General features: G+C 46.7%; 1 protein-coding gene across 2 annotated transcripts in view; it reads left to right on the top strand.

Annotated features, from left to right (window-relative positions):
* WWC1 (WW and C2 domain containing 1) overlaps window positions 1-17,675 on the top strand; it is a 202,192-nt gene that overhangs the window by 151,326 nt on the left and 33,191 nt on the right. For both annotated transcript variants that reach the window (XM_049874282.1, XM_049874283.1), the window contains 6 exons: window positions 1,116-1,205; window positions 1,992-2,527; window positions 7,069-7,177; window positions 7,333-7,413; window positions 8,131-8,217; window positions 10,014-10,206. In XM_049874282.1, the coding sequence (XP_049730239.1) occupies window positions 1,116-1,205; window positions 1,992-2,527; window positions 7,069-7,177; window positions 7,333-7,413; window positions 8,131-8,217; window positions 10,014-10,206 (1,096 nt within the window). The remainder of the gene's footprint in view (window positions 1-1,115; window positions 1,206-1,991; window positions 2,528-7,068; window positions 7,178-7,332; window positions 7,414-8,130; window positions 8,218-10,013; window positions 10,207-17,675) is intronic.

Genomic DNA, 17,675 nt, shown 5'->3' on the forward strand with positions numbered 1-17,675 from the left:
ACCATGGGTTAGGCACACCCACTTCTCTTAACCACTTTGTCCTGATGCACAGTGCTTCTGCTCACATCCCATTGGCCAGACCTTGGTCACGTGCCCCACCCTATCTACTTACAAGGGAATCTGGGAAAGGTGGTCTAGCTGTGAGCCGGGCAGCTGAAGAAAGCACAGACACCGGTGAGCACAGCAGTCTCAGCCACAAAGTCACCTCCTCAGAGAGGCTCATGTGCCAGTCTAAATGAGTTCTTTCTACTTACGTTCTTTTCTACCATCCTGTACTTTTTTTCTCATGGACCTTGTACCACAGTGTTTTCATTAAATACTTGTTTGTCTATTTAATACCTATCCCTCGCACCTTTCCCAGTAGAATATAAACTCCACAAGAGCAGAAGCAAGTTGTTTTGCTCACTACTTTATCCCCAGTGCCAAGGACAGTAGGCACTCAGTAAATAGTAGTTCAAGGATGAATGGATATATGGAATGGTAGATGGACGGATGGGTGGATAGACAGATGCAGGGGTAAATGGAAGGAAGGGAAGAAAAGAGGGAGAAAGGAAAGAAAGGAACTTTGAGTGGAGTCCCAATTCTGCAACTAATTCTGTGGCATTAATTATTTAACTCTCAAAGCCTCAATTTCCTCATATGGAGAGCCATAAAAATCATTCTTTCCATGCAGGGTTATTCTGAGAATGGTTTAAGGCAATGTAGTAAGGTTCCTAGCATAAAAAAAACCAAAGCCCCTGCCATCAAGTCAATTCTAACTCACAGCAACCCTCTAGAACAAAGTAGGGTTTCCAAGGCTGTAAATCGTTAAGGAAGCAGACTGCCACATCTTTCTCCCATGGAGTGGTTGGTGAGTTCAAACCACCAACCTTTTGGTTAGCAGCAGGCACTTAAACCACTGTGCCACCAGGGCTCCTTAGGTTAGTATGTAGTATATAGTAGGTGATGAATATAGCAATTACTATAGGTTTTTTTTTATATATATATGCACTCAAACACCCTGGTAAAATGCTCCCAGAAGTTCTTGGTTATGTACCTGTGGGTCTGTGTTTCTTTGGGGCAGGGAGAGGGCTATAATGCCTTGAGGCATCCCCCTCATGCTTCTCTCCCCTCAGGTTAAAGTTGAACGGTAAGAGGAACCAGTTGGTGAGGGAACTGGAGGAAGCCACTCGGCAGGTAGCAACTCTGCACTCTCAGCTGAAAAGGTGAGTGGTGGGCAGTGGAGTGTTTACTCCCTGGAGATGACCACACGTAGGCATCTGAGGTGGACTGTCCCGGCTCTGTCCTCTTGTCCTTTGTGGCTTGAATGTGGACATTTAGAAGCACAGCAGGTGTCTAGTCTAGCTGACTTGGGCTTAGATCAGTACAGCCAGGAGCAGGGTCCTCAGCCTCCTCATTTCTTCTGATAACACAGAAGAGAAGGTCCCAGCTGGGTGCTAGTGTGTCTTAGATACTCTCTAATACCTGCCAACTCACCTGTATGAAACAGAAAGGGTAGGCCTCAGGCCTGCGCCTTGGCAGACAACAGTACGCAGCGGAGCCTAATAACATTTTGTTTTCATTGGATTTTTTAATGGTTTCCTTCTATTTGTAGTAAAGTGACACTGCTTTTCAAAATACACTTAAAATGTTAAGTTTCCTTTTAAAATAAATGTTTTAAAGTATATAAAGTGAGTTGGTTGGAAGAAAATATTGATTCAGTTTGTATTCAGATATGGAAAACAGCCACAAAAATGAAATGTAGCCCGTAGAAGTTGGGAAAATTTAGAGGAAGAAGTTTCTTTTAAGATAGCCAATTGGACTCAATTCCCAGCTCTGCCACTTTCTGATTACAGGACTTTCTCAGGGTGGTAGTTTCCTCTTCAGTGAAAATGGGGGTGTGTTATCCATTCTGGAGGCTGTAGTGAGAGTCCAGTGCCCAGGTGCTTTTCAGAGCCAGGAAGGAAGTCCCAGGTGTGGAAACTTCACCTCCATCTCCCCCTGTCCCCCAGCCTCTCCAGCAGCATGCAGTCCCTGTCCTCAGGCAGCAGCCCTGGCTCCCTCACATCCAGCCGGGGCTCCCTGGCTGCCTCCAGCCTGGACTCCTCCACCTCAGCCAGCTTCACCGACCTCTACTACGACCCCTTTGAGCAGTTGGACTCGGAGCTGCAGAGCAAGGTGGAGCTCCTGCTCCTGGAGGGGGCCACGGGCTTCCGGCCCTCAGGCTGCATCACCACCATCCATGAGGACGAGGTGGCCAAGACCCAGAAGGCAGAGGCGGGTGGCCGCCTGCAGGCCCTGCGCTCCCTCTCTGGCACCCCGAAGTCCATGACCTCCCTGTCTCCCCGCTCCTCCCTGTCCTCCCCATCCCCGCCTTGCTCCCCTCTAATCTCTGACCCCCTCCTGGCTGGAGACGCCTTCCTGAGCCCGCTGGACTTTGAAGACGCAGAGCTGAGTGCCACTCTTTGCGAACTGAGCCTTGACAGTGGCACCGGGGAGAGGTACCGGCTGGAGGAGCCAGGAGCGGATGGCAAACGGTTGGGCCCAGGTAGACAGCACCACATCTGGGGTTGGGAGACCAGGAGGAGGGGAAGAGAGGCTCTGTGCTGAGGCCTGAGCAAAGACCCCCGCTGATAATTATGGTCAACATTTGTTGACTGCTTTTTAGGTACCAGATTCATTTATTTACTCATTCAGTAGATATTTATTTAGTTCTTACTATGGGCTATGGAGAGTCCTGGTGGTTCACTGGTTAAGAGCTCAGCTGCCAACGAAAAGGTCAGCAGTCCAAATCTACCAGCCGCTCCTTGGAAACTCTATAGGGCAGTTCTTCTCTGTCCTGTAGGGTCACTATGAGTTGGAATCGACTCGATGGCAATGGGTTGTTTTTTGTTTGATGTGCTATGGGGGTCCCTGGGTAGCACAGATGGTTTGTGCTCAGCTACTAACCTAAAGGTTGGCAGCTCAAACCCACCTAGTAGTGCTGCAGAACAAGGCCTGGCAATCTGCCTCCATAAAGATTCCAGCCACGAAAACCCTATGGAGCACACTTCTACTCTGCAACACATGGGTTTGCCATGAGTCAAAGTTGACTCAACAGCAACACGTTTGGTCTTTGGTTTTTATGTGCTATGGGGACATTGGTGGTACAGTGGTAGATTCTCTCACCTTTCCATGCAGAAGAGCCTGATTCAATTCCTGGCCAATGTACCTTATGCACAGCTGCCACCCATGTGTCAGTGAAGGCTTGCATGTTACTATGATACTAAACAGGTTTCAGCAGAGCTTCTAGACTAGGAAGAGGCACATGGCAATTTACTTCCGAAAATCAGCCAGTGAAAATCCTGTGAGTTACAACAGTCAGATTTGCAGGTAATTGTGGGGATGCCCAGCCCCGGGCAGCATGTCATTGCGCTGTGCACGGGGCCACCGTGAGTCAGGGGCTGACTCTGTGGCAGCTAACAGCAACAACGTGGGCTAGGTCCTGCGCTAAGTGGTTTTCATCGTAGATTCATTCATTCAACAGATATTAAGTACCTACTAAAGCTACCAGGTCTTGTGCTCAGAGATGTACATGGATTCATTCATTCAACAGACATGTCATGTGCCAGATCCTCAGTTAGTCCCTAGGGATGCAGTGTTGTAGACAGACAAGGCCCCTGTTCCCAGGAAGCTTAGGTTCAAGCGGAGCAGCAGGCAGTGAGCATACAACCAGATCAATATAAGCACAATAAAGGAAGTCAAGTGGGAAAGGGGATGGAATCTTTCACGTCGGGGATGGGGCTGCCAGTTCAGATTGGGTTCTGAGGGAAGGTGACTTCTGAGGTCAAGCTTGAATGGTGAGAAGGAGACCACCTTGTGAAAAGCTGGCCTTGTGAAAGAGGTGCAGGGCAGTCGTGAGTCAGAAGTGGGGTTCACCCAACAAAGCTGGAGAATGGGCAGAGTCTCGGCCATGGAAGGCCCGGTAGCCGTGGAGGGGGCTTGGGTTTTGTTCTTATTGCAGAACAATGTGATCTGACTCACATTCTGCTTGGAGTCAGAAAGAACATTCTTACTTTGATATTCAAGTTGGAGTCTTCAAAATAAAACATGATGCTAATGAGGACAGCTGAGATTCATTGGGGAATAGTTCTTCATCTTTAGCAGCAATCACATAATAAATCATGATATTTACTGGGGAGGCATTATGTGTTGGGCAATGGTTCAGGTGCTTTATATGGTCAGATAGTTACTACTTCTATTATGCCCATTTCACAGATGAGGAAACAGAGGTTCATCATTTGCCCTAGGTGACCAAGCCAGCAAGAGGGAACCAGGGATTGGAGCTCGGATTTTTCTAACAGCAGAGCCCAACCCCTTTATCATCACGCACTCCTCTCAGGATGAGAGGAAGCTCAGTGTGTTCACTCCTGAGACTCACCATGCTTGCTAGCCCTTCCAAGCCCATCTGGCCTCGGGAGTGGAGGTCAGGGCTGAGTAGAGTACTTGGCGAACTCACCTGGGGTCCCCTTGGTCTTCCTGGCACCTCTGAGAACAACAATAGTTGTGATTTATTAAGTACACATGTACAAGATGCAGGTACTGTTACCTGTTAATTCATTTAAGCCTCACCACAACCCTGTGAGGTAGGTGCTATTTTTATCCCCATCTTACAGATGAAGAAAGCGAGGCACAGTGAGGTTAAATGACTTGTCCAAGGTCAGCCCCATAGCTATGAAGTAACAGAGCCAGGATCAGTACCAGGACAGCCTACCTCAGAACTCACGCTGTGACGTGTGCCAGGTTCTGTCTGCAAAGGTCCTGGCTCCATTGAGGCCACCATCATATCCTTAAGGCAGACCCATCATATCCTTAAGGCTCTAGGAATGGGCAGGAGCATTGCTGCTGTGCCCCGAATTATCTGTTCTTGTGCAAGGGTCAGCGGGCGGAAGGGGGTGGTGAGCTTTCCTGGTTAATTAAAGGCTCTGCGGAGTGAGTAGCAGTGATTTCCTTAGCAGAGGAGTCAGGGAGACCCCTGGAGTTCCCTCATTAAGAAGGAAGTCTATGGCTGAGTGTTCTCAGATGAAAATAAAAACAGGCTTCCTACTACAGCAGGTGGCAAGCTTCAGGAAATTGTTCCCCAGAGAGAGGGGAGGTGCAGGTGGAAAATCTAATGAGGTTCAAGAAGGGTTCAGGATACTGCGTGTCTAGAGGCAGTTAAGCCAAGTCAGGGACACTCAGCCCCAGCTTCCTCCTGAAGAGAGACCCCCTCCAGTCCCCCACAGTGTACTTGGGGCTTGTGGACAGAGACTGGACATCGGGCTGGACCCAGCACGGGCCTCAGGGTGGCATCTCCTTCCTGCAGTCTTCAGAAGCCTTTGCTGCCAGTGAGCAGTGCCCGGCTGAGCGCTGGTGTTAAGCAGGTGAAGTGATTAGTGCCGTTGTTCAGAAAGCAGACAAATTAATCTCCTTAAGTGGTTTAGTGGAGGGTAGAACTGCGTGGGTCGGCAGGCGGGAGGTCTCGGTGTTGCTCAGCAGGCGTGGGGCTCAGACTGAGAAAGCTGCTCCCATATGGCCACTCAGCTTCCCTGCAGCGAGCATGGCCTTCTCCCAGCTCGCTTTTGCCGGCCTGCCACAGCCCAGGGGCTCTGTGCACCTCCACCCCAAGAGCTCTTGTCCTCCGCCAATCTGTCCCCAGTGCGTGGTGCTCAGCAGTGCCTGCATGTGTTTGCTGCAAGGGTGAAAGGCCTGAATCTGCTCCTCCCCTCTGCACAGGGGCAGGAGCTGGCTTATTCACTGTTGTAGCTTGATCCTGCAATAAAGGGCCATTAGGTGCTCTACTGTTGTTCTCAGGTGCCATCAAGTTGATTCTGACTCATAGCGACCCCATGTGACAGTGTGGAACTGTCCCATAGGGTTTCCTACACTGTAATCTTTATGGGAGCAGATCACCAGGTCTCTTCTCCCTCGGAGTGGCTAATGGGTCAGTGGCTAACCGCTGACCTTTCCATTAGCTGAAATGCTTAACCATTGCACTACTGGGGCTCCTTAGGTGCCCTGCTCATTACTTGGGGAAGAACAAAGGAATGAGTGACATGTGCCCCATGCCCAGCTAGGAGCCCCGGGCAGAGGCTTTCAAGGGCCTCCGTTAAGGGCAGGGAAGAGGAAGAGCTGAATTAGGGGTGGGATAGGATAGGCTGAGTGGGAGAGCAAATGCTTACAGCTTCTCCTTTTCTCCCCTTGCCCAATAAGTGTAGGGTTGGATCTACAAGGTTATCATCCTAGTGATGGACATGATAGTAATAAGAAGAATCCAGTTCCGACTGCCATTGAATTGACTCTGAATCATGGTGACCCCATGTAGGTCAGAGTAGAACCAAGCTGCGTAGGATTTTCAGTGCTAGTTTTTCAAAAGTAGATTGCCAGATGTTTCTTCTGAGGCACCTCTGGGGAGACTTGAACCCTCCAACCTTTCAGTTAGCAGCAGAATGTGTTAACCATTTGCATCACCCAGGGACTCCATAGTAAGGATCAAACCGTTGCCCTCAAGTCAATTCCGACTCATAGCGACCCTATAAGACAGGGCAGAACTGCCCCATAGGGTTTCCAAGGAGTGCCTGGTGGATTCAAACTGCTGACCTTTAGGTTGGCAGCTGTAGCACTTACCCACTACGCCACCAGGGTTTCCCTAGTAAGGATAAAGTGGTAATGAATTTTGTACGGCACATGTGCGGCACCAATCTTATATGAAGACTTCACCTATAAGGTCTCACTTGGTCCTCCCAATAGTCCTGTAAGGTAGGCTTTATTATCCCCATTGTACAGATAAGGAATCTAGGATTAAAAACTTCCAATCAGCTTCCCAAGGTCATAAAGCAGCAAGTGGTAGAATTGAGAATTGAACCCAAGCAGTTCGACCACAGAGTTTGGGATGTTAACCACAAATCATACGCAACACCTCCACCGCCCCAAAGCAAAGCACGACCTGGCCTTAGAGTTTCGAAGGGTGGTTGGAATTTCACGGGAGGGTGAATAGACAGTGTGTTGCAAAGACACCGTCATGGTTACTGAACCCCATCTTTCCATTCTTCCTTTTTCCTCCTCCTCCAGTTGTGAATGTAGCCCAAGGGTGTGGCCTCAAAGTGGCCTGTGTCTCAGCTGCAGTGTCAGACGAGTCTGTGGCTGGTGACAGTGGTGTTTATGAGGCTTCCGTGCAGAGGTGGGTGCTGGCTCCGGGTCCGCGTAGGCTGGGAACTCTGAATACACCAAGCCCGCCTATGGGATTGCTGGGATGTCAGACCGCTCAAGTGTGGGGAGGGGCCCCTGGGAGACTACTCCTGAGCCCCGCCGCCCGTTTCTCCTGTTGCCTTTCAGATTGGGTGCTCCAGAAGCGGCTGTTTGCGACAGTGATGAATCAGAGGCAGTGGGTGCAAGCCGAGTTCAGATTGCCCTGAAGTAAGAGACGGAGGAGGGAGGGTGAGCAGAGAGGAGGGCCTTCTGGCCAGTGTCCCCTCTTGGTGGCCACCATTTTACCAGCACTTACCTTCATGGCCGCCCAGTAAGGGAGGCAGAACCAGCAGGGCTTGCTGGCAGTCGTGGGCTTCTAACTAAAGGAATACCAACTCCTTCCTACCTCTGAGCTCCCCATTACACAGATGACAAAAATGAGATTTTGGAAGAAATGATGGCTTGCCTCAGTATACCAAGTAGAACCAGCACTAAGACCTCCCGACTTCTTCTAGTTATTCTTTATTGCTGTGGCATTTGTGTTCTCCCATCCCTGTCCAGGTCTCAGTGACATGGGCAGAAGTTGTCCTCTGGGAATTGCAGCCCAGATTTGGTGGCTAGGCAAGTGTGTGTGTGTGTGTGTGTGTGTGTGTGTGTGTTTCTTTTGACAGAGAATGGTTTAAATGTTTTTTAATATGAATTAATCACCAACATTTAAATAACAGGACATTTTACACAAATTTCTAACTTCCCTTTAAAAATGCAGATGAGTGACCTCCCTGGGCCTGCACTCTTGCTGGGCATTGATGCACTGAGCTATGCTCTCTGCTCAGCACAGTCCCCAGAGCAGCCAACAGCCACATCTTTTGATGATTAAAAAAGAGACACAGCATGAGAGAGAAATGGGTTACTAATGGGTGTTCCATATGCCTGTTTTCATTTCAGGTATGATGAGAAGAATAAGCAATTTGCAATATTAATCATCCAGCTGAGTAACCTTTCTGCCCTGTTGCTGCAGCAAGACCAGAAAGTGTGAGTATGTTGCTGCATGGGCTGTGTAGTATCCTCTCACTCTCCGCCTGTCATCCACGGGGAGCACGTACTTGCGCTGTTCTGTTTTGACAGTGACCTACTGTGGGTATTTAGTGCGTATTACCAGGATTGAAGTTGTCAAGGATTTCTTCCACTAGATCAACAATCAACCTCCATGGAAGCAGGAGTCAAGACTTCAAACGACATAGTGCATTGGGCACATCTGCTGCAAAAGACCTCTGTAAAGTTTTAAAAAACAAAGATGTCACCTTGATGACTAAGGTGTGTCTACCCATTTGCCTCATATACATGCAAAAGTTGCATAATAAAAAAGAAAGAAGAATCGATGCATTTGAACTGTGGTGCTGGCGAAGGATATTGCCAGAAGAACAAAGAAATCAGTCTTAGAAGAAATACAACCAGAACGTTCCTTAGAAGTGAGGATGAGGAGACTTTGACTCCATTACTTTGGTCATCAGGAAAGACCAATCACTAGAAAAGGACATGATGTTAGGTAAAGTAGAGGATCAGGGAAAACGAGGGAAGCCCTCAATAACATGAATTGATGCAATAGCCATAACAATAGACCGAAATATACCAATGATCATGAAGGTGGTGCGGAACTGGGCAGCCTTTCATTTTGTTATACATAAGGCTGCCATGTCTCAGAGCCAACTTGACAGCAACTAACACCACTACCACCACTATGATGTAAAATGTCGATGTTCCTAATGTGGACCCTGGCATGATGACAGACATGCTGGTTATGAAGAGAAGCACTCTGTGGACAGTTTCACTTTCTTCATAAATGTGTCCTGAGCCCCTACGACAGACCAGCACTAAGAACAAGGTGATGAGCAAAGCCTTCATGGACCCTGTCCTCATGAACTTCAAGCCTCATGCAGAAGAACGGTCAGGGCTCCTTTTGTCTACAAAGAGTCAGATTCTGTCATTTTCAAGGGTTAAGTCCAATCACTGTGCTTCTCCTACCTTGAGGTCAATAGTATGGCAAACACCTGCATGGTCCGCATGCTGGTTCTTCCCATTGTAGTCTGGTGTCATGTTTTATTGCACTTATCTGTATGCCTACAGGTTTTCTCCTCCAAATCTCAGTGGTACTTACACAAGGGTATCTGTGGGATGGTGTTTAGAAGTGAGACATAACTAAACCATAAGGTCTTGAGGGCAGCGACAGGAACTTATATTTTTGTGGTCTGCACCCAACAAGTGACTGGGGGTGCAACATGGGGAAAGAAGGAAGACAGATTGGACCCTTGGGTTGTTTTCAGTGCCAGAATGAAGAACCTTCTCCACATCTCAGTGGTACTTGTGCAAGGGTATCTGTGGGATAGTGTCTAGAAGTGAGATGTCTGAGTTAAGGGGCAAATGCATTTGTAATTTTCTTAGAATTAGCTAGTTGCCCTCTGCAGGGACTGCAGCATTTTGCCCTTCTGCCAGCAGCATATAGAGGGGCCAACTTCGCTCAGTGAACACTGAGTCCTCGATGTTAACAAGGAACTTTGGTGATCCTTTTCCACACTGAAGTTTGCACACCATTGGCCTCAGGCTCCAAGTGCTTTGAAATTCTAAGGTTTGGTAGGATTTAGGGGAAGGAAGAGCAAGGTGTTATCCTTAGGACGCTTCCTACCTCCCTCACAAATATTGATGTAACTTGAGAAATTCTACAACGCTCATTCACTGTAGTTTTCTTGGAGATTTTCAGCATCTGCTTAACCCAACACATTAGCCCCTAGCCCGGGCTGACCCAAGCTCCTGCGTTTCTTGTCTCCCTCTAGGAACGTTCGCGTGGCTATCCTTCCTTGCTCTGAAAGCACAACCTGCCTGTTCCGGACCCGGCCCCTGGACGCCTCAGACTCCCTCGTGTTCAATGAGGTATTCTGGGTGTCTGTGTCCTACCCAGCCCTTCACCAGAAGACCTTAAGAGTCGATGTCTGTACCACTGACAGGAGCCATCTGGAGGAGTGCCTGGTAAGGACCATGTCTGTCTGTCTGCCTACCTGTCCATCCACCTGTCTCCCCATCCTTCTGGGGACTGGTTCACCCTGAGCTTCAATGAGGCGGTGTGAAGGGGACACAAGCTGTAGCATCAGTCAAGGTCATCTTAGGTCCCAGGGAGAGACTCCTCCACAGGTGAACACTGTTCTCAGACTTATCTCAGCAGTGTGGGGTGGGGGGGCACCTTTCCTGGGAGGAAGAGTATTAGACCTGAAGGTGCTTCTTAAACTGCCAAACCCTGGAAGATGACAGCCACATACGACAGCTTTACTCTAGAGCATTTGAGGTTGACAAGAAGCACAGGATAATAAGAACAAACACACAGGCGTTCAAATTCCACCTTTACCACTTTCTACGTAGCTCGGTAACCTTGAGCACGTTACTTAACCTCTCTGATTCCCAGTTTTCTCATCTGTAAAGTGGGAACGATAATGGCTACCTGATGCCCACTAGAAGAGTTGTTACAAGGATTAAGTGAAACAGTACATGTAAAGTACCTACTCTCATGCCTGACACATAGTAGGTGCTTACTGAATGGGCGATTGCTAGTCCCCTTCTTGGAACTGAGCTGCGCCGACTTCTTCCTCCTCACCCCATTGGCAGGGGTCAGGATAGGAGGGAAAGCAGCCCTGGGAACAGTCATGTCCTGAGAAAGCTGTGCCCTTAGAGTCACACAGACCCGAATACAGGTTCCTGCTCTACCACTTACTCATAGTCTGGCCTTGGGCATGTGGCTCAGGTTTCTCGTCTGTAACATGGGGATATGTAGCTAACTCAGGGGCTTGTTGTGACCTACAGATGAGTCCAAAGAAGTGATGGGCTTTGTTAGCCCTCATACCGTTTAGTTGTCAGGGATAAGTATTTTCATTGTGGGCACAGAGGAGTCAGCACAGTGCCCCCTGGGAGCACACAGAGATCTTAGTCAGCAGTTAGGTAGGGTGGTGACTTGAAGGGTTTGGCAAGCGTGAACATTGAATGACAGAGCAGAATGCTTTTCCAAACCCAGCTTCCCTGGTGAAGCGTTTCCCCAGCCCTGGGTATTCCTAAACGAGAAGAGAATCAATCCTGTTTTCTTCTCCTAATTGGATGCCTTTTATTCCTCCTTCTTAATTGAAGTCTGACCATTGCTGGTTGCCATGGTAGCAGCCAAAGCACTCATCGGGCTGTGGCTAGTCTCCATCTGTGACCAGTGGGAAACCTACTTTCCTGTATCCTATGGGGACACAGAGTGTCAGGCTGTTGTGTTTTAGTGGCTGGAGGAGGAAAGGAAGTGAGACAGGAGGAGAAAGGGCTTGTCTGATCCATGCAGAGTCTCCCCTGCACTGCCGGGCTTGTGGAATCCTGTGTCTATTTTAAACCATTTAATCAGCCAGGCAACAATAGTACCAGTGTTGAGAGTTTTTATATGTCTAGTGCTGGGTTAAGAACTCTGCATGCAATATCTCATTTAATCTTCACGACATCCCTAGGAAGAAGTACGAGTATTCCCTTCATTTACAGATAAGGGATCAAGACTAAGTAATCTGCCCAGGTCTCCCAGCTCATCAGTGGAGAAGCCTGGATATGAACACAGATTCCAACTTCCTTATGTGCAACCACTCCACTATAGTTCCTCTCAGGGGGTTACCATGAGCATCTCTCATGTCCCCAGGCCTAGATAATGGGTTTTGGGAACACATGATCTGTCTTGACCAGTGTTACAGACAACAGTTCTTCCAAGTGTTTCAGCATGGCATAGCAATGATCATAAGCTTTCTAGCGGGCCCTTGGTGCTAAGGCAGCCCCCTTGCCCAGGTTCTACTTATATTCCTAGTCAATCATTGCAACGCCTCCCTCCCATGCTCTCTTTCTCCCCTGTCTCTTTCTCATTCTCTTGGCAGAGCCCCAACCCTGACAGAGTGAACCGCCCACCTCCTCTCCACTGTGCAATTAGACAGAAACACACACAGCCATGCTGTGGACTCTTGTTTTGAGATGATCACTACCCTCAAATGATTCCTTAATGCTGCCCAGCAATTATATTCCCTTCCCTAAACCATTTACCCTCCCAGTCTTCAAGATGATTAATTCACATCTTCTCCTCTGTCCTAAAAACTCCAGTAATTCTTCCTCCATCCTTACTCTCCGCCAATGACCTTACTTCTCTCTCCATGAGAGAATAGAAGAGAGCTCTTATAGGTTCTGCCATTTTTCCAGTTTCTAAGGATGGGCCTTCCCCACTCCTCTCTAAAACCAATCTCTCCATCCCTTCTCAAGAACATCACTTCAACAGTTATTCTTTTGCTCTCTCCTCTGGCTTCAATTTTCCCTCCTCAGTTGGATCTAGCCCATCAATATACCAAAACCAATAAAACACTAGTTACCATCGAGTTATCTCCAACTCACGACAGCCCCATGTGTGTCCGAGTGAAACTATGCTCCATAGGGTTTTCAGTGGCTGATTTTTTGAAAATGGATTGCCAGACCTTTCTTCCAAGGTGCCTCTGAGCAGAATCAGACCACCAACCTTTCGGTCAGCATCCTAGCATGATAACTGTTTGCACCACCCAGGAACTCCATCAATATACCAATATGCTGTCATTGCTCCCATGCTTAACAAATAAACCTCTTTACACCATTTCCACCTCCATCTACTAAATTGCTTCTTTCCTTTTCCTTATAACAAGACTTGAAAGACCTGTTTACCATTCTGTCTTGAATCCTTTCCAACTGGGCTTTCACCTTCATCACTCCACTCATCAAGGTGTTCTTCAAGGTCATCAGTGACCTCTTTGTTGCTAAATCCAGTGACCATTTCTCCATCCTAACCTTTCTCAGCCTGTCAGCTGTGTTTGGCTTGATTGTCCATTCCATCTTCCTCAACGACCTTTGTCCTGACTTGTGTTCCTGGACACCTCACTCTGCAGCTTTCTTCCCACATCACTGGCTTCTCTCTTTTTTCTCCTTTGCTGATTCCTCCTCATTTGCCTGACCCCAGTATGTCAGAGTGCCCCAGGGCTCAGTTCTTGGTCCTCTCCCCTTCAGTATGTACATTCACTCTCTTGGTGGTCTCATCCTCTCACATCTTCAAAACCATCCCAGTATATATCTCTCAGGCCTCTCTGCTCATCTCGCAACTCCTATGTCCAGCTGCCTATTCAACATCTTCTCTTGCATGTCTAATAGGCTTCTCAAACTAACATGTCCACGAGAACACCCTGATCTTTCCTCCTGTGTCTTCACCATCTGAGGTGATGGCAACCGCATCTTCTATCACTCAGGTCAGAGACCTTGGAATCCTGAATGACCCCTCTCTTTCTCTCATACCCTGCACCCAACCCTAACTGCTCTTAGCTCCACCTTCAAAAGATGCCCAGATGCTAACCACTTCTCACCAATTCCTCTGATCCAAGGCACTATCATCTCACACATTGGTTATTGCATTAATCTCCCTGCTTCTGCACTTCATCTTTCTCAGCACACTAGCAGTAGTGACCCTATGAAAACAGAAATCAGTGCATGCCACTCCTCTGCTTAAAACCTTACAATGGCTCTGTCTCCTCTAGATCAACACTTGAGTCCTTTGACTGGCCTCCAAGGCCCTAAGGACCTGATCCCTTGCTATCTCTTGGATTTCATCTCCAAAACTCTTTCTCCAGCCTCCTTGTGTTCCTTAAATTCACTAGCACACCCCCTCCCCTTTGCATTTGCTATTCCCTCTGATTGGCATTCTCTTCACCCAGATATCAATGGGCAAGACTCACTCCCCTGCTTTATTCTGGGCTTTACCCAAACATCACCTTCTCAGTGAGGTCGTCTTTACCCTATTTAAAATTGTGCTCCCCATCCACTCCCATATCCCCTGTTATCCCCTTTCTCTGTATTATTTTTCTCTTAGCACCTTTCATCATCTAACAAATATTCCACTGTATCTTGTAGATTGAGGATACAATTTTTTTCACATTTTACCATCTCAGAAATCAAGATGGCTGGTCATCATTTAATTGGCAACTGTTTTTCTCTCTTAAAAAAAAACCAAACCAAACCCATTTCTGTCAAGTCATTTCTGACTCGTAGCAACCCTATAAGACAGAGTAGAACTGCCCCATAGAGTTTCCAGGGAGCACCTGGTGAATTTGAACTGCCAACCTTTTGGTTAGCAGTCGTAGCTCTTAACTAGTACACCACCAGGGTTTCCAGTGATCCTATAGTGGGGCCTAAAATTAATAGTACACTTTGTAATTGATGGAATCTTAAATTCAATGAAACACAAGATTTAGTTCACTTACTGATTTGTTTATCTGTTTCCCCCAGACTCAAATGGAAGCTCATGGGAGTAAAGGCATTGATCTGCCCTAACCCTGTTGTATTTCCAGCATGTAGAACAGTGCCTGGCACATAAACACTACTAAGGAAATGTACATTTGATGAATAAATGGTGAATGAGTGAATACGCCAATGCCCTCAGTGCATCCAGTCTCAAGTTACTAGTTACCATCAAACTGACCCTGATTCATGGCGACCCCTTGTGTGTCAGGGTAGAACTATGCTCCAGAGGGTTTTCAATGGCTGATTTTTCAGAAGTAGATCACCAGGCCTTTCTCCCAAGGTGCCTCTGAGTGGACTTGAACCTCCAACCTCCCTGTTAACAGCTGAGCATGTTAACCATTTGTACCACCCCGAGACCCAGTCTATCTAGGTAGACAACATTCATACCTTTAAGCCAGCTCAAAATAGACACGGTATCTGATTGGAATTCAGTATAATCTAATGGAGGTGTTACTCTTCAAAGCTGTGATTGTGTTTACCTCTCTTTGCACCTTAGACATAGCCTGCTGTATTCTGAATTGTAATGTCTGTGGTATTTGCTCCCCCTCCCAGGAAACTGTGAGCCCTTGGAGGCAGAATCATGTCTCAAGTATTTCCACAGCCCCAGTGTCTGAGAGGGACTCGGAATATTTATTGAATGAATAAATGAATGATACGCATGTATTTGTATATATTTACATATATTCTAGCTACTTAAAATGTGCCACTTTATACCTGAATTGACTGTAGTTGCCACTACAGCCCCACAGGTAAGAGGTATTTTTCCCCATTTTAGGGAAGCTGGTGCTGGACAAGTAAAGTGTCAACATTATTATTTCCTCCATTTACTCACTGCTTGTCTTAGTCATCTAGTGCTGCCGTTAACAGAAATACCACAAGTAGATAGCTTTAACAAAGAGAAATTTATTTTCTCACAGTCTAGTAGGTTACAAATCCAAATTCAGGGCGTCGGCTCCAGGGGAAGGCCTTCTCTCTCTGTCAGCTCTGGAGGAAAGTCTTCGTCCTCAATCTTCCTGTGGTCAAGGAGCTTCTCAGGTGCAGCGACCCTGTATCCAAAGGACACACTCTGCTCTTGGTGCTGCTTTCGTGCTGGTTTCCCACAGCAACCCTATGTGAGAGAGTAGAACTGCCCCATAGGGTTTTCTAGGCTATAATCTTTACTGAAGCAGATCACCAGGTCCTTCTACCCCAGAGTCGCTGGGTGGGTTCAAATTGCCAACCTTTCAGTCAGCAGCCAAGCTTTTAACTGTAGTGCCACCAGGGCTCCCTAAAGAGGGCATATGGAAATAATAAAGCCTCTGAAGAATGATTAAGATTATTTTGTAGGTCTTTCTGCTAAGAATGTATGGTAAAAATATAGTAAAAATATTAAATCACTTGAAATAAATCCTTTATCTATGAGGTTATACTCAGTGAGGTTAATTTGTTTCAGTTTGTTTCCATCTTAAGGGACACATTTACATGATTCAGAGAAAAACTACATAGACAGGTTTAATAAAGAAAAATCCTGCCTCCCCCAGTCCACTTCATCACCTCCTCTCCAGTCCCTGTATAAAGAACCACATTGATTAGTTTCTTCCATATCTTTCCATTATGTCTTGTTACAAATATGGTCATATGATCATGTTTACTGTCCCTTGCACCTCAAAATTGGTGATATATATATATATATTCTTGTACCTCCTGTCTTAGTTATCTAGTGCTACTTTAACAGAAATACCACAAGTGGATGGCTTTAACAAAGAGAAATTTATTTTCTCGCAGTCTAGTAGGTTACAAATCCAAATCCAGGGTGTCGGCTCTAGGGGAAGGCTTTCTCTCTCTGTCGGCTCTGGAAGAAGGTCCTTGTCCTCAATCTTCCCCTGGTGGAGGAGTTTCTCAGGCGCAGGGACCCCATGTCCAAAGGACGCACTATGCTCCTGGTGCTGCTTTCTTGGTGGTATAAGGTCCCCAACTCTCTGCTTGCTTTCCTTTCATCTCTTGAGAGATGAAAAGTGCAGGCCACACCCAGGGAAAATCCTTTTACATTGGATCAAGAATGTGGCCCGAACAAGGGTGTTACATCCCACCCTAACCCTCTTTAACCACAGGCAGAGATTATGATTTATAAGACATAGGAAAATCACAAAATGGAGGACAACCACACTTGGCCTAACCAAGTTGACACATATTTTTGGGGGGATACAATTCTATCTATGACACCTCCCTTAGTTTTTTTGTACAAAAAGTAGCAAAAAACAACAAAGTCCAAGCTGCCCTGAAGGCATTGGTGAAAAGCAAGGCTCCAGGAATTGAAGAAATACCAATTGAGATGTTTCAACAAATGGATGCAGCACTGGAAGCGCTCACTCATCTGTGCAGAGAAATTTGTAAAACAGCTACCTGGCCAGCCGACTGCAAGAGATCCATATTTATGCCTATTCCAAGAAAAATGGTCCAATTGAATGCGGAAATTATCAAACAGTATCATTAATATCACACACAAGTAAAATTTTGCTGAAGATCATTCAAAAGCAGCTACAGCAGTATATCAACAGGTAACTGCCAGAAATTCAAGCCAGATTCAGAAGAGGACGTGGAACCAGGGATATCATTGCTGATGTCAGGTGGATCCTGTGTTTTATTGATCAGGCAAAGGCATTTGACTGTGTGAATCATAACAAATTATAGATAACATTTGTGAAGAATGAGAACTCCAGAACACTTAATTGTGCTCATGAAGAACCTGTACATGGATCAAGAGGCAAGTGTTGGAACAGAACAAGGGGATACTGCATAGTTTAAAGTCAGGAATTGTGTGCATCAAGGTTGTATCCTTTCACCATACTTATTCAATCTGTATGCTGAAAAAATAATCCAAGAAGCTGGACCATGTGAAGAAGAACGTGGCTTTAGGATTGGAGGAAGACTCACAAACAACCTGTATTATGCAGATTACAAAACCTTGTTTGCTGAAAGTGAAGAGAACTTGAAGCATTTACTGATGAAGATCGAAGATCACAGCCTTCAGTACGGATTACACCGCAACATTAAGAAAACAAAAATCCTCACAACTGAACCAATAAGCAACATCATGATAAGTAAAGAAAAGATTGAAGTTGTCAAGGATTTCAATTTTACATGGATCTACAATC

Source organism: Elephas maximus, chromosome 2 (assembly GCF_024166365.1).
Source record: "Elephas maximus indicus isolate mEleMax1 chromosome 2, mEleMax1 primary haplotype, whole genome shotgun sequence".
NCBI lineage: Eukaryota > Metazoa > Chordata > Mammalia > Proboscidea > Elephantidae > Elephas > Elephas maximus.